General features: G+C 40.9%; 1 protein-coding gene across 8 annotated transcripts in view; it reads right to left on the bottom strand.

The window, feature by feature from the left end:
• Nucleotides 1-14,781, bottom strand: part of PAM (peptidylglycine alpha-amidating monooxygenase) — a 282,185-nt gene that overhangs the window by 21,108 nt on the left and 246,296 nt on the right. For all 8 annotated transcript variants that reach the window (XM_053566346.1, XM_053566342.1, XM_053566345.1 and 5 more), the window contains 2 exons: nt 10,634-10,763; nt 385-501 (listed from right to left, as the gene is read on the bottom strand). In XM_053566346.1, coding sequence (XP_053422321.1) covers nt 385-501; nt 10,634-10,763 — 247 coding nt within the window. The remainder of the gene's footprint in view (nt 1-384; nt 502-10,633; nt 10,764-14,781) is intronic.

Genomic DNA, 14,781 nt, shown 5'->3' with positions numbered 1-14,781 from the left:
TGAAATGAAACCTGAATAGAAATTTCTCAAAAGAAGACATACAAATTGCCAACAGATATATGAATCTAGTTTTTTTTAAGCTTCCCAAGTGATTCTAGTGTTCAGTCAAGGTTTAGAACCATCTATTTAGAAAATGAAAGGGTAGCCCTATAAATCTCATCGTTTCTTATGTATAGCCGTGTGGCTACTCTTTCTTTTTATTTATTTATTTATTTATTTTTGTTGCAGTTTTTGGCCAGGGCTGGGTTTGAACCCGCCACCTCCGGCATATGGGGCCGGCACCCTACTCCTTAAGCCACAGGTGCTGGCTGTGGTTACTCTTTTGAGACCCCAAGACACACTTTATACCCATCTGATGTAGGACAGGCCTTAACAACAACTCACAGGTTTTTGCCACTGGATTGGATCACAGCTGCGGTATTTGGGTCTACGACAAGGATGGTGTCTTCTTCAATTGGTCCAAGTCCTCTTTGCTGGTAAACAAACGTCCTGTCAAAAGAGCTAAATAAAATGCATTAGAATGGCAAGTATAACAATAGAAAATGCCAACGAACTTGAGAAATACACTGAGGTTCTAAATGCAGAATCAAAAGAAGAACTCAAACCTCTCTGACTTCACTCTGTCCCCCAGGCTTCCCCAATTTGGGTTGCAGTCTATTCCAGAAGCCTGCAGAGGGCGCTCTTCAGCGCAGTCAGTGGAGCAGCAGCCTGGGCCTTGCTGGGAAGGCAGGTCAGACCTGCTACACCTGCCACTTTCCGGGACCCCGCGGTGGTTCCCACACACAAGCAGGTTTGAGAAACACCAACCAAGAGCTCTCGACATAACTACAGCTTTATAAAGCTCTTAAAAATATCATACAGCAATGAAACGGATATTTTCTTTCAAATTACAGAAGAAAGCATAACTTAAACTTTCTCAGTAATGATAATAAGTGCTGAAGAGCAGTATCAAAAACACGTTTGTTATTGTAATGGCCATAAGTTCAACCCATGTGCATTGAGGACAGAATGCAGAATGATCAAAATAGTTCAACGTACAAAGCAGAATTTACTCTCAAAACAAAAGTGTGCTTAGAAACATAAAACTTTTTCTGTATAACAGCTCTCTTTAAGCACAAAAATGAATAACTACGGAGTAATTAATTAAAAACTTATATGGCTATGGCAATTTCTGCTCTTTAACTCAGCACCTCGTCGGTTGTTATAAAACACCAGAGGCATGTATGATCTTTCTCCGTAGTTTTCAGGTTTATGTTTCTACCCAAGTTGTTAGTAAACTTTTCTCCTTGTATTGGCACTTATCACAGACATTGTTCTTATTTCATTTCCTATCTGGGAAATTAAGTGTTAACGTAGATAGATAACAAAGATAAACTCTTACTCTTATATAAACTTACAGAGGCAAATGTATGAAGCACCTGGCAACCAACTTATATTTTCAAAAAAAACACTGGATCAGCACACAGGTGAGTTGTGTGTGTATAGGTATAAAATATAAATGTAGTACATCTATGTGTGTGTGTATATGAAGTCAATAGATGATCTTGAATATTTCTGTAAAGTAGAATTTCAGGTCAGGCTGTGAAAAGAATTATTAATCATTTTTTAGTTTAACTGTATAAGCAAAAGGAGACTCTGAATAACATTAAATATTTGTTAAGATACAGCTGCAACTTAGGACGGTAACAGACTGCTCAAATCTGTCACGCGTCCATTGATTAGCTGGCGGACACTTTTATTAATCTTATGTAGAGTCCTAGTAGGTGAGAAACATTTTTTTGTTTGTTTATTTTTATTTATTTATTTTTGTAGAGACTAGAGTCTCACTGTACCACCCTCGGCTAGAGTGCCATGACGTCACACGGCTCACAGCAACCTCTAACTCTTGGGCTTACGCAATTCTCTTGCCTCAGCCTCCCGAGCAGCTGGGACTACAGGCGCCCACCACAACGTCTGGCTATTTTTTGTTGTTGTTGTTGCCGTTTGGCCGGGGCTGGGTTTGAACCCACCACCCTCGGCATGTGGGGCCGGCACCCTACTCACTGAGCCACAGGCACTGCCCTGTTTGTTTGTTTATTTATTTATTTTGAGACAGAGTCTCACTCTCTCACCCTGGGTAGAGGGATGTGGAGTCATAACTCACAGCAACATAAGCCTCCCAAGTAGCTGGGACTACAAGCACCTGTCACAGCGCCCAGCTAGTTTTTCTATTTTTAGTAGTGACAGGATATCCCTCTTGCTCAGGCTGGTCTCAAACTCCTGAGCTTACGTGATCTGCCTGTCTTGGCCTCCCAGAGTGCTGGGATTACAGATGTGAGCCACTGCATCTGGCAGAGAGCAAAATTTTTTAATTGCATTCTTTTGCCATTAAAAATACATATCACACAATTATCTGAGTTTCTTGACTGTTACAGTCTTGTGGGTACATTTTTTTCCTGAAAGATGACAGTAAGTCCCTGTTCTAATTAATGATGCACTCAACTGGACATAAATATTGACTCATCTTCGTCAATCTAAACTTACGTAATGCTGTTTATAGATGCTGTCATGGGCAGTTAAAACCACTAGTGGTATCTAGAAAAAAACTACACAAATTTATGAAATTGGAGTAGCTAACAAGACAGATTTTCTAAGATATTCATGAAATCATTATTAAACTGAAATGAGAAATTTAATTAGAAAGCGATGTAAGAATATTCATGGTATTGTGAAATAGTGGGAGACTCGTAAAGGCAAACATAAAGTCGCTCTTTCTTGATACTATGAAACAGTAAAGGGCTTATCCAACTTCTGAAACTCTATCTCCAATGCGAACTTCTTTACTAAAAATATCATAACTATTCCTTTAGTAAGCAAAGGTACTGGATTCAGCCGCCAATTTTAATGTTTCCCCAATTTGACTATAGTATTGAGTTACTTTAGTTCAGCACATCCAAGACTCATACTGTAAATTTCACATTCGTACATGAAAGGATTACATTTCTTCATTCATTTTCTCTCTTAAGGTCTAAGTCCCACATTCCTCATTATCCAGGAACATTTCAGTGATTTGCAAAGGCACCATGATGATCTAAATATCTAAAATTATGCTTCCCCTGACTATGAGGAGTTATGACCTTTCTTTCTCCTTTTTTAAATAGAAATTTTAATTGAGATACTTGTAGAGTTACACATAGTTGTAAGAAGTAATAAAAATTCTGTGTACATTTTACCCAGTTTCTCCATTCTCCAATATATAGTATTACTAAGACATTTGACTTTGATAAACTCTACTGATGAAATTTGGATTTCCCTTTCCTTTTTTAAATTTTTTAAAATTTTCATTTGTTCTTACAGTTTATTTCCTGGGCTAGAGTGTCTCAGCCTTGATCACTGCAACTTCAAACTCCTGGGCTCAGGTGATCTTCCTGCCTCAGCCTCCCTAGTAGCTGGGACTACAGGTGTTTTCCAGAATGCCTGTCTAGTTTTTCCTATTTTTAGTAGAGACAGGGTCTTACTCTTCCTCAGGCTGTCTGGAACTTCTGAGGTCAATCCATCTTCCTGCCCCTTCCAGAGTGCTGGGGCTACAGGCCTGAGTCACCACGGCCCCACCTAGTTTTTCTAAGAATGGGTTGTGATGATCCTGTAAGATAACTGCTCCTTTTATCTGTCTTGTCATTAACATAAATATTCATTATCAGTTCTAAACGTCTGGTCATACTAAGTTAGGAAATAATATTCCCATAATTTATTGATGGAGAGAAAGTAGAAAGGAGATTCCCCCCACTGAGGAGCATGCAATAAACTTCTATAACTTGAAGTATTTCTTATCACTCCAGCTTATTTTTCCAGACAAGTATTTCAAGATGTAAACTGTAGCTTAAACTACTCCTTGGCAGCCATGTAAACTTAGAGTCACAGGCCAGAAATGTTGTAGGTAAAGGAAAGACGTTATTTATCCGTGGCACTGTTCTGTACCACCTCTAAATGTAGAAAAAAAAATGTTATTTGAGTAATTGATGTTTATTGTCACAAACACAATTTATGTGTATTTATACTCATAAGCTAGAAATTTCAAATTTCCAGTGGTGGTAGTAAATAGCAAAATTAATTTATTTGAGGATCATCTACTTTTATTTCCTTACTTATGTCTTGGTGTTGCAATAGAGAATTGTGAAATAGCAAGTGAAGGAAGTTGACAAAAGTAACAAAAACTGAAGAAGACAATAAACAAATCAGATGTTTAGAACAAAAGGTTTGATCCACAAAACAATCAGTTCTTCCAATTTATCAAGGTATCTTTCCCAGCATCCTATCACTATGTAACAACTAATGATTTGGAATTTTTTAGGTTTCATTTGCTACTATAAACTATATTCACATCATCCGTATGTACAAAGAGAGGGTACTTCATGTGTTGTTTAAGACTAGCCACTTTTCCATAGCTTTATGATTATTATTCATATTATTACTCTTTATTTCCACTGTATAAGGATTTCAGTGATCAGGCAAGTTCTTTAATTTGCTGAAATAAATTACAAGATAAAGACTCTATTCATTCAATTACCACCCGTAAGACAAAGAAAAAAATAACACAAAGCGAGCAAAACTTCAGAAAACATCTTCAAAATTAAAACACTCGGGCGGTGCCTGTGGCTCAGTGAGTAGGGCACCAGCCCCATATACAAAGGGTGGCGGGTTCAAACCCAGCTCTGACCAAACTGCAACAACAACAACAACAAAAATAGCTGGGCAATGTGGTAGGCGCCTGTAGTCCCAGCTACTCAGGAGGCTGAGGCAAGAGAATCGCCTAAGCCCAAGAGCTGGAGGTTGCTGTGAGCTGTGACGGTACAGCACTCTATTGAGGGCAACAAGAGGTGAGACTCTGTTTCAAAACAAAAAAATTAAAACACTCCACTTATATAACCATCATTTAAACATACTAATTTACTTCAGTACTGTAAACAAAAACAATGAAGAAAAATGTAGAATTTGTAGGAATAATATAGCTTTAAAGGGATTAACCACAACACACTAGGCCAGACCACTCCCTTAAAATCTTAGTGATATCCTTTAGCAGATGTTTAAATGTTTAAACTGGAAGCACCGAGGGACACTCAGTTACGCGACTGACCGCTTGACTGGCCCTTATCCTTTCACTTGGGGTGGCTGGCGTTCCTGGTACTAACAGCTGCCCCTGGGAGTTACCTACACAAGGGAAATGTTGACTTGTCCTAAAGTCAACATTTTAAGAGCATTGCATAAGTGCATGTTTCCAGCACTGGAAAATTTCTGTAAGGGAAATTTTAGGGAAATACTAAAAGAAATTGATGTCTTTTCTTCAATGGGAAAATCACACACATGCACACACACATTACACCTGCCAAATACAGCAGTTTATAAACTCTCTGTAATTCAGGGGAAGGTACCCTTGAATAGTTCACAAATGGATATCGGATTATAGAGCCGGGTCCACGGTTGCTATAGCAAACAGCTTATTGGTGTTGTAAAGCAGCTCGCGTGCCTTATTTGCTGCAGAGAGGTCTTTATTTCAACCACATTTAATTTTTTCAGGATGTAATAATATCTCGCACATTTCTCACCGTGCCTGGAGCATTGACGATTTTTCTTTTCTTCCCTGCAAAAGCACTCAGCTGCAAAGACCAAAGGGTGGCCTGTGGGCCTGAATTCATCAGTTCTTTTATTTCAGCTGTTGAAATGCCCCATGAATGATTCTGCATATTAGCAGCCAATGAAACAGTTTAGAGAAGGCTGGGAAGAAATGCTTTGCTATATTCACACCCAAGAAAAAGCTTACCTATGGAGGAAATAAACTCCTGTGCCATCAATCACAATTAAGGAATGCAAAATAAATAATAGCAATTGAAGAAAGGCATGAAATATCATGTTGTAATTATATATATTAAGGTGGAGAAAAATAGGTTTCCAGTGAGAAAATAAGAGGAAAGGCAACCTCAATGTTAGAAAAGCAAAAACATACAAAGGCCCAAGGCTCAAAGTGGAATACAATTTAATACCATATTAAATACTTACTTGTGAAGATACACACGTTGCAAAAAAAAAATTCTCATGAGGAGCAAAAGGGGGGTCAGACAAAAAAGAACAAAATCCCCGCTGTGACTATTTAGTACCGCGATGGGCCGGGACTAGGGACACCGCAAGCATCGGGCACCCAGCCCCTTCGGATTCTGTGGAGTTCGTGAGGCCACGGGGCGAGTCACTTCACGAAGTGCACTTTGTGAGTGGACACTCTGAGGCAGTTATTTAACCCTCAGGTTTTAGACAAGGGAACCGAGAGTCAGGGAGTTCAAAGGTTTTGGCAAAGGTCTCAAAGCTGGGAGATGGTAACCAAGATTCCAACCCAGTTCTCCTGTCTTCAAAAAGGTGTGGTTTTCGTGTACTAGGGGTGGACTGCCTCATTAAGCCGGTTAATCTCCCATCAGTTATCAAAGTTATCAGATTCAACGTGTATGTGAAGAGATGGATGAACAGAACCATAAACGTGATGAAAATGGCTCAAGCAAAGTGTAAAATGTAATTTGAGGGGGAAGGCGGATGTGAGGCCCTATCCTTACAGGACTGCTGACGTTTGCTCTCAGATAGGAAGGCGCAGACTCTCTCACTTTCTGCCCCTCAGGCCTAATTAAATCAAAGCCAAGAAAGAAATCACTGATGCGGAACCAGAACCCCAAACAGACACCTTAACTGAGCTTCCAGACAACCATGAGGCAGATCCTGAACACGTTTTTCTGTAAGTTAGGAAGCAGATCATTTTCTGAAACAATACTCTTGGCAATAGTCCACAAAACACGGATAAAGAGCTGGTCTGTGACCCATTTGGGGGGTTGAGGGAGAAGATTCCCAGAAGACTGTGAGTTCTCTATAAACAAAACTTGCAAAAGCATCCATTCAGCTATGCACATTTTATAAACAACTTTATGAAGATATAAAAAGCATGCTGGTCATGTAGACACAAGACTGGGAGGGAAAGCTCATTCTCTGGTTAATTAAGATTAAAATAATATCTGTAAATGGAAACAGTGCTAAATCTAATGTAGTGTAACATAATTGGAAGAAAGTCCTAAAGTCAACATTTTAAAAGCATTGCATAAGTGCATGTTTCCAGCAAAAATATCAGCACAATTTCAAAACACATATTTGGAGATTTTAGTAGATTAGAAATTCCACATAGGGCGACATGGCGATATAACTGCTAAAAAAATTGAATACAAATTTTTTTTTTTTTTTTTTTTTGTACAGACAGAGTCTCACTTTATCACCCTTGGTAGAGTGCTGTGGCATCACACAGCTCACAGCAACCTCCAACTCCTGGGCTCAGGGTGATTCTCTTACCTCGGCCTCCCAAGTAGCTGGGACTACAGGTGCCTACCACAACGCCCGGCTAGGAATACAAATTTTTTATACAAATAGTTACCTAAAGTGCACATGAAAGGAAGTAATCCCATCACTGATCATATCATATGTCACATTTTGTGGGCACGTAAAGACTTTAGTGCCTCCAGATGAAAGTAGCCACGTTGGTTGGAGGCTTGGGAGGCATCCGGTCTGCGGAATCTAAGAATTTCTTCCAATATGCAAACAACCAGGATGGATAAATGGCAGTAAATTCATCCTTTCATCCTACATTATTCCACCATGAGAGTGAAGTTCAAGGACTTGGGTTTGTGTTTAAAATAATGAAGAGCTTTCTAACATGTAGCCAGGCCCCGTAATTTGATGGCAAATTTCACATCTACAGATTTTCTTAGCATTGAAAGGTTCAAGCACTCCAGCCACCATGCTGCCCAAACACCAGGGCAGACAAGAGGCTCTTTCAAGTTTCATTAAACCCTGCTGGCAATAGGCACTTCCTGTCTCAGCGAGAGGAAGCTTCTTAAGTCCAATATTGAAGGAAGGGAGGAAAATGCCAATCACACTGATATAGGGAGGGAGTATTATCTTCCCAGAGTTTAATGGTTTATCATTCATATTATCATCTTTGTTGTTTGCTCGTCTTGCAGGGTCAAATAAAAGAGTAAGGGCTGATCGCGGCCAGGAGGTGGAATGAGGAGTGACTGAACTTACAAATACAATTGGTGCAATCGCACAGCACTGAGTATGAGTTAGGGATGTTATTAACTCCAAATACTCTCTGATAATTAAAGAATGGTCACCTCCTAAGGACTATGGGATACAGAATGCTTAGGTGTGATTTAGAACAAAGTCTGGTTTTTCAAACTGGAGAAATAACATCAGCATGACAAAGACTGCAAAGAAAATTAATCCAGACTTCTCATTGCCCCATTCAAACAGCGGTAGCAGCAAGTAACAGGTAACCTAACACGTAACTTTTTTGTCCCTCGCTGGCACCTCATAAATTCTTCAGGAAGGTGCCGTCATTTTCTTTGTACGATATGTGGGTTTTCAATGATGGAGAAGAAAAACTATCCACTTTTTTCAATTTATACGGTGTGACTCGTCCCTGTAGGAAGGATGGCCACCTATAACCATTCAAAGAACACAGCCAGAATCTCATGTGTTCTGTCCACAAATTTGAATCTGTTTTCCTACGAAACAACAGAGTAATCTACCTTTCATTCTCTCTATGAATAATAAACCCAGAAAATAATTTTCTCACAACCACGGACCGCAAAGGCTGCGGAGGGGCCAACAGGCAGCCCCGGGAAGGGGGAAGGGAAGAGAGGTGACAAATCTTCTTACAGGTGGGAGATGAGGATGAGGAGAAAGGAGAATCGGAGATTGAATGAGTAAAACCAGCAGTCTGCGCTGAAGAAGTCTTGTATTTTCAACAGCGCTCCTTTGTTTCTATCGTTTATGGGAACACACACCCCAGGGCTTCGGCAGTGAAACTGGAATCTACTTCCTCAGGTGCTGATTCATCAGGAGATGAAAGCCACGCACCAGGAGAAGCAGTTCCTCACCCCCCACTGCCACATGTGAGCAACAGTCCAGGGTCATCCCCAGCGTCCCGCCAGCCTTTGCTGGTCCCCTTTTCTATTAAACTCTTCCAGGCTCTGCTGTTTACTTGGAAGATCACATTAAAATGAAAACTGGATGGTATCCAATTTAGCTTTAGCCAGCTGAAACAGTACCAAGGACAGAAAATGATGCTGTAATTGTCTCGTCTGGTAAAATGTGGCTAGAAACCCATGCAGAAAATGCAGCCGTGTTCACGAAAATGAGGACTATGCTACCGTGAATGGTGACAGTTTGCTTTTAAAAGCACTTATTAAAAGCCCATTAGATATCTAGTAATGACTGTCAGACCATGTAACGGAGATGTACCAGCGAGAAGGTTGAGTTCCATTATTTTGAACTCCAAACTCATCTTTCTCAGATTTCATTTTCAAGTGTGACAACTGGAAAGGACAATTGAAAAGTAACAAAGTGACCGATGTATTGTTGATTAAATTCCATCTTCAACTGCACAAAAAAAGCTACATAGATGTGTATGTGATGGAGCAGGTTCAACGTGACTTTAACCAACATCTCTGAAAACAGAGGAAAACCATGGAGAGTCGATTTTTCAGATGAAACCCTACAGTTGCACGTGTGAAAGAAGAAGATCTCTCTTGGTCTCACCTGAGAACAGACGTTAATGTACACCTTCACATGTAAGTTTGTAATGCAATAAATGAATAAAGGATATTCAGTATTGGGGGGAAGTAAAACGGCCTGCTGAACTTCAGAACACCATGTGACTACCGTGGTTAAGCAGCCAACTCCAGAGTCACATGGAGAGCCGCCGGAGCCCGGCCTCGCCAGGGCAAACTGTGAGACTTCGGGCACAATTCCTAATTTCTCTCAGCTTTTCACCTGTAAAGTGTGAGTAACGACGGTGACAGGCATACCAGTGCCTGTTGTGAGGTAATTTATGTAAACATTTAGAATAGTGATAGACCAACAGGAAACAATAGATGTTAAGATATTTTTACTAAAAGCCCTCTAAGAAGGTAGTGAAAGAACGAAAGATTGAAACCGGAAACAACGGGGTAATTAAAGCAGGGGTGTTAAGGTCCTGGTGCTGTTCTTACGTCTTTGATGCTCATAAAAAGAGCAAATTTGAGTAATAAAATCGATCTGGGTTAAAACATGAAGGCCAAGTTAGTATTTCTGCACCTGTGGCAGCCCAACAGCTCCAACCCCAATGTCCAGGAGGCTGTTATCACTGCCACAGAGTGTCCAACTGCCTCAAAATAGTTCTGTTCCCAGGACAACAAAATAACAAAGTGCTTTATGATAGCAACCAGGGGCCTTTCTGAGTTAATCACTGACGAAGACTTTCTTTGAAGTCTTGAAATTTTTCGGGAGCTGAACTACCTGTAACATAGCTTCAAGGATGAGGGAGCAGAATAGTCAGTAGGCGGAATCACAGACTATTACCACCTGTTTTCCGTAAACTCGTGGGTGAAACTACTTTGCTTTAAAATGCACAAGACTTCCTCTTTGCTACTTATTACAATCCTATGCTAAAAGGATGAATAGGTCTTGCTCATACATATCAAGTTTAAAAGAACCTTTATAATTTTCTCATGATTATTCTTAGTTTAATGAAAACTTACAGATGCTATTTTAATTTTCATTGACTCTTGAAAGAAAAAATATTACTTACTTCCCATCCCAGACATGGTCACCTCTGTGGAAAATCACCAGGTTATTGTTAAGGTCCAGAGCCACCCCTGAAACCTGGCCTGGTAACAGGTACACGCCAGGCCAATCCAGTGCCTCTTCCACATGGAAATCTAAAAGGTAAAGCGATACATTTAGCATAAAAAGGAAACATAGCCTCATGAGGATCTATAATAGTTACAAGAAGCTCATGCAGGTGACATCACTAGATGCAAATAAACAAAAAAGAGGATCAAGCCATGCTGTATGTAAACCACACCTCCCACACCTGCCACAGCTGCCTACGCTCAGAGACAAAGTGAGTGACCTGAGCTTGTCCCAGGACTGCCTGTCCTCTTTTGTGGTTGATGGGCTGCCTGTAAACCAGCTAAAATAACCCCAAAGTCAGTGAAGAGAACACTTCAGATAGCCTTCTCTTTGACAAGATTCTTACTTTCAAATCTTTGGAAAATATGACAACATGGGTGGCATCATTTTAATACAAAGCTTTTAAATGTGATTCAATAAATAGTGAGAATGGCTGAGGGGCCTGTCACTCTGGGCCTCCCCGCCCGCCCCCCGCTTTCCGTCCTTCTTCCTGCTCTGTCCACCCACGTCCTGAATGAATCCTGGACGTTCCGTACACAGTAGTCCCCCTAATGAACCATTCCTCAGCCGTCCCTTGTACAAGGAGCTATCTAAGACACCAAATTCATGTCTCCTAACCTCAGCGTTTCTGTAGGGGTGAGATGCTTCCTCTTACTCTGTATCTTTATTTCCTCAAATGGAAGAAGGAAAAATAACAGAAACTCTGTGACTGGATTATTTCCAAGTTATTCTCACTTCAGAAAACAGGGGGGTTAATTTGTGTTAATCCCTTTTATAAACACACTCAGGAATACAGAGGCGTGATGCATGTGTGTATACGAATAGGGGATGTGGAGTTCATTAGGTTACTGCGAGGCTCTTATACCAGGGTCAATAGCTCCTTCCCTCTCAAATGCTGAGAAACAGAGTCTCCTTTCCTGTCCCCGCACCCTGGAGGATGCGGCCCATCCCGGGAAATCCTCAGACAGGCATTAACCACAGAATGAAGAGAAGGACCCTCATGGCTGCGAGCACGCTGACGTGAGAATAAGCACTTTCAAATAATTCCATCAACCGTGCAATGGGGAAAAGGTACCTTTTCACTCAAAATATTTTGGCCTTTGCACATTTAATCTTTTCTTGACAAAAATGAACAAAACATCACCGTCAATAGGATGCCTAGATCAGTGCTGCCTACAACCTTTGCTGAAGAATCTTCACCAATTTTTTTCCCCCTCAGTATATTTTCTTATGTAAGGCACTAGGCTAGATGCAGGGAACACAGAGAAATAAAACGGCTTTTGGCCTTGGTGAAAAAGGGATATTATAAGGATATAATTGGGCATGGATATAATAGTAGAAGATGAAGGGGAACAGGAACTAAATATTAGGACACGAGGCAGTGTAGGGACACAGGATAGGAGCCCAGATCCTTCCTGAGACTTGAGCTGGAGCAGGGAGGGAGCAGGGTCTACCCCAGAGGTCTTCCAGAGGAACAAACATTTGTGTTTTCTCTTAAATGTAAAGAGGGGTTATTCACGTATAAAAGTGGGCAGAGCATATTTTACTCAACAAGAAGGAAAGTGAGGATGTATGTTGGTATCTGTAAGTAATCAGGACATTTGTATACGCCAGGTGGAGCGGGGGACCTGGGGACGGGACGAGCAGGCCCTGAGATGTGGCTTAGACTCAGCCTGGAGAATGGCAGCACACGGGGGGGTCTGCGTCTAACAAAGAGCATGCAGTTCGCAGCTGTGGTGGCCTCACCTCTGCTGTGATTAATTTTGAAGCATGTTACAAATACTTTATTAGCAGCGGTAAAGCACAGGGTTGGGGAATAATTTTCTTTTGATCCTGGAGTTGACGAGAATGTCATTCTCATTAATGTGCACTGTAACACGCCTCCGGGAGGCGGGGAGAGGGAGGCAGAGTCACAGCTCGTGGGCCTGAATCTCCAAGTGGTCCTGGGTGCAGTGGTGGATGTGAACAGAACTGTTCAGGTGACAGAATAGCATCTATCGTCCACTGCCTGCTTGTGAAGAGGGGAGAAGGTTGCAAATAGCTGCTACAGGCAGCTGGAAGCCAATGACAGTTAAAAGAATTTCTTTTCATTGATAAATGATAATTGTACACAATTATAGGGTACATGTGAAATTTTGATACATGTATACTCAAATTAGGGTATTTAGGACATTTATCACCTCAAACATTCATCATTTCTTTGTGCTGGAAACATTTCCTATTTTCTAGCGACTTTGACATACACCATATATTGTTAACGCTATTCACTCCACTGTGCTACTGAGCCCTAGAACTTAATCCTTCTCTCTAACTGTATCTTTGAGCCCATTCACCAACCTCTTTTCACCCCCCCATCCGCCTTTCCAGCTTCTGTTAACTGTCATCCTCCTCTCTTCCTCTGTGAGATTAACTATGCTAGCTCCCATGTCAGAGGTGGAACACGGAAGGTTCTAGAAGCTTTTTAGTGTAACATAGTCCCATCTATCTGTTTCTGTTTACCTTTTTGGGCCTCATTTATTTCAGGTAACACAATGACCTGTGTTGCTGCAAATGTCAGAGCTTTATTCTTTCTCATGCTTACTAGTATTGCATTGTGTGTGTGTGTTCCATTTTCTTTGTCTGTTCATTCATTAGTGGATACTTAGGCTGATCCTAAATCTTGACTATTGTGAACAGAGCTGCAATAAATATAGGTGCACACACCCTTCAGTGTAGTAGTGGGACTGCTAGACCACATGGTGGCTCTACTTCTAGAAAGTTGCACACGGCTTCCCTAACGGCTGTGCTAATTTACATTCCCAACAGTGTACATGAATTTCCCCTTCTCTGCATCCTCAGTGATATTAGTTATTTTTAAAACTTTCTAACCAGGGTGAGATGATATGTCACTCTAGTTTTTATTTGCATTTTCCTGGTGAGTAGTGATGTCGGGCAGTTTTTCACGTACCTTTTGTTCATTTGCATGTCAAATTTTGCAAAATGTTCCTATCCTTGAGCCACTTTTTATGTTTCTTTCTTTTTTCTTTTCTCTTTTTTTTTTTTTTTTTTTTGGAGGGGGGAAAGGGACTAACTCTGTCACCCAGGCTAGATTTAGCGCAGTGGTATGATCATAGCTCACAACAGCCTTGAACTGCTGGGCTCAAACGATCCTCCTGGTACAGCCTGCTGAGCAGCTAGGAAGGCCGGAGTGCACCACCCGTAAATATTCTTATTTTTTGTAGTAACAGGGTCTCACTGTTTTGCCCAGGCTAGTCTCAAACTCCTGGAGTCTAGTGATCTTCCTGCCTTGGCCACTCAAAGTGCTGGGATTACAGGAGTGGAGCTGAGTGCCCTGTAGCTCTGGACATTAGTCCCTTGCTAGATGAATAGTTTGTAAGTATTTTCTCCCCCTCGACAGGTTGTCTCTTCACTCTGTCCATTGTTTCTTTTGCTGTGTAGAAGCTTTTTAGTTTAATATAGTACCATTTTTCTGTTTCTGTTCTTGTTGCCTGTGTTTGGAAGTCTTAGCCATGCAGTGGGGAACCTGTGGCCTTAAGCAAATTTAACCGCCTTGCTATCCTTAAGGGCAGACTTTAGATTTAATACAAATTTTATATAAAGATTGTTTTATTAAAAGGGGGGCAGCAGAGAAAGATGAAGCTTTTCTTGCTCCAATGTTGGTTGCATATACATTTAGGATCATATATCGTCTGGTTAAATTGATCTTTTCATCCTTATAACTGGCCTTCTCTTTGTCTCTTTTTGCAGGTTTTGACTTACAGCTGTTTTTTCTAATGTAACTGTAGCTACTCCTGAGTTTTGGTTTCTATTTGCGTGGAGTATCCTTTCCTATCCCTTCACTTTCAGTCTGTATGCGTCTCTACAGGAGTGACTTCCTTGAAGGCAGGTAGCATTTGAATCTCTTCTCTTTCTCCTTTCTGTGTCTGCTCTGCCAGTGGGTTTTATACTTCCGTGATGGTGGATACCATCCTTTTCTCCCACACGTTGGACTCCCTTGGGCATTTCCTGCAGGGATAAACTAATTATAATGAATTACTCAATTTT

Source organism: Nycticebus coucang, chromosome 17, assembly GCF_027406575.1.
Source record: "Nycticebus coucang isolate mNycCou1 chromosome 17, mNycCou1.pri, whole genome shotgun sequence".
Lineage (NCBI taxonomy): Eukaryota > Metazoa > Chordata > Mammalia > Primates > Lorisidae > Nycticebus > Nycticebus coucang.
This window is presented reverse-complemented; position numbering and strand designations above follow the sequence as displayed.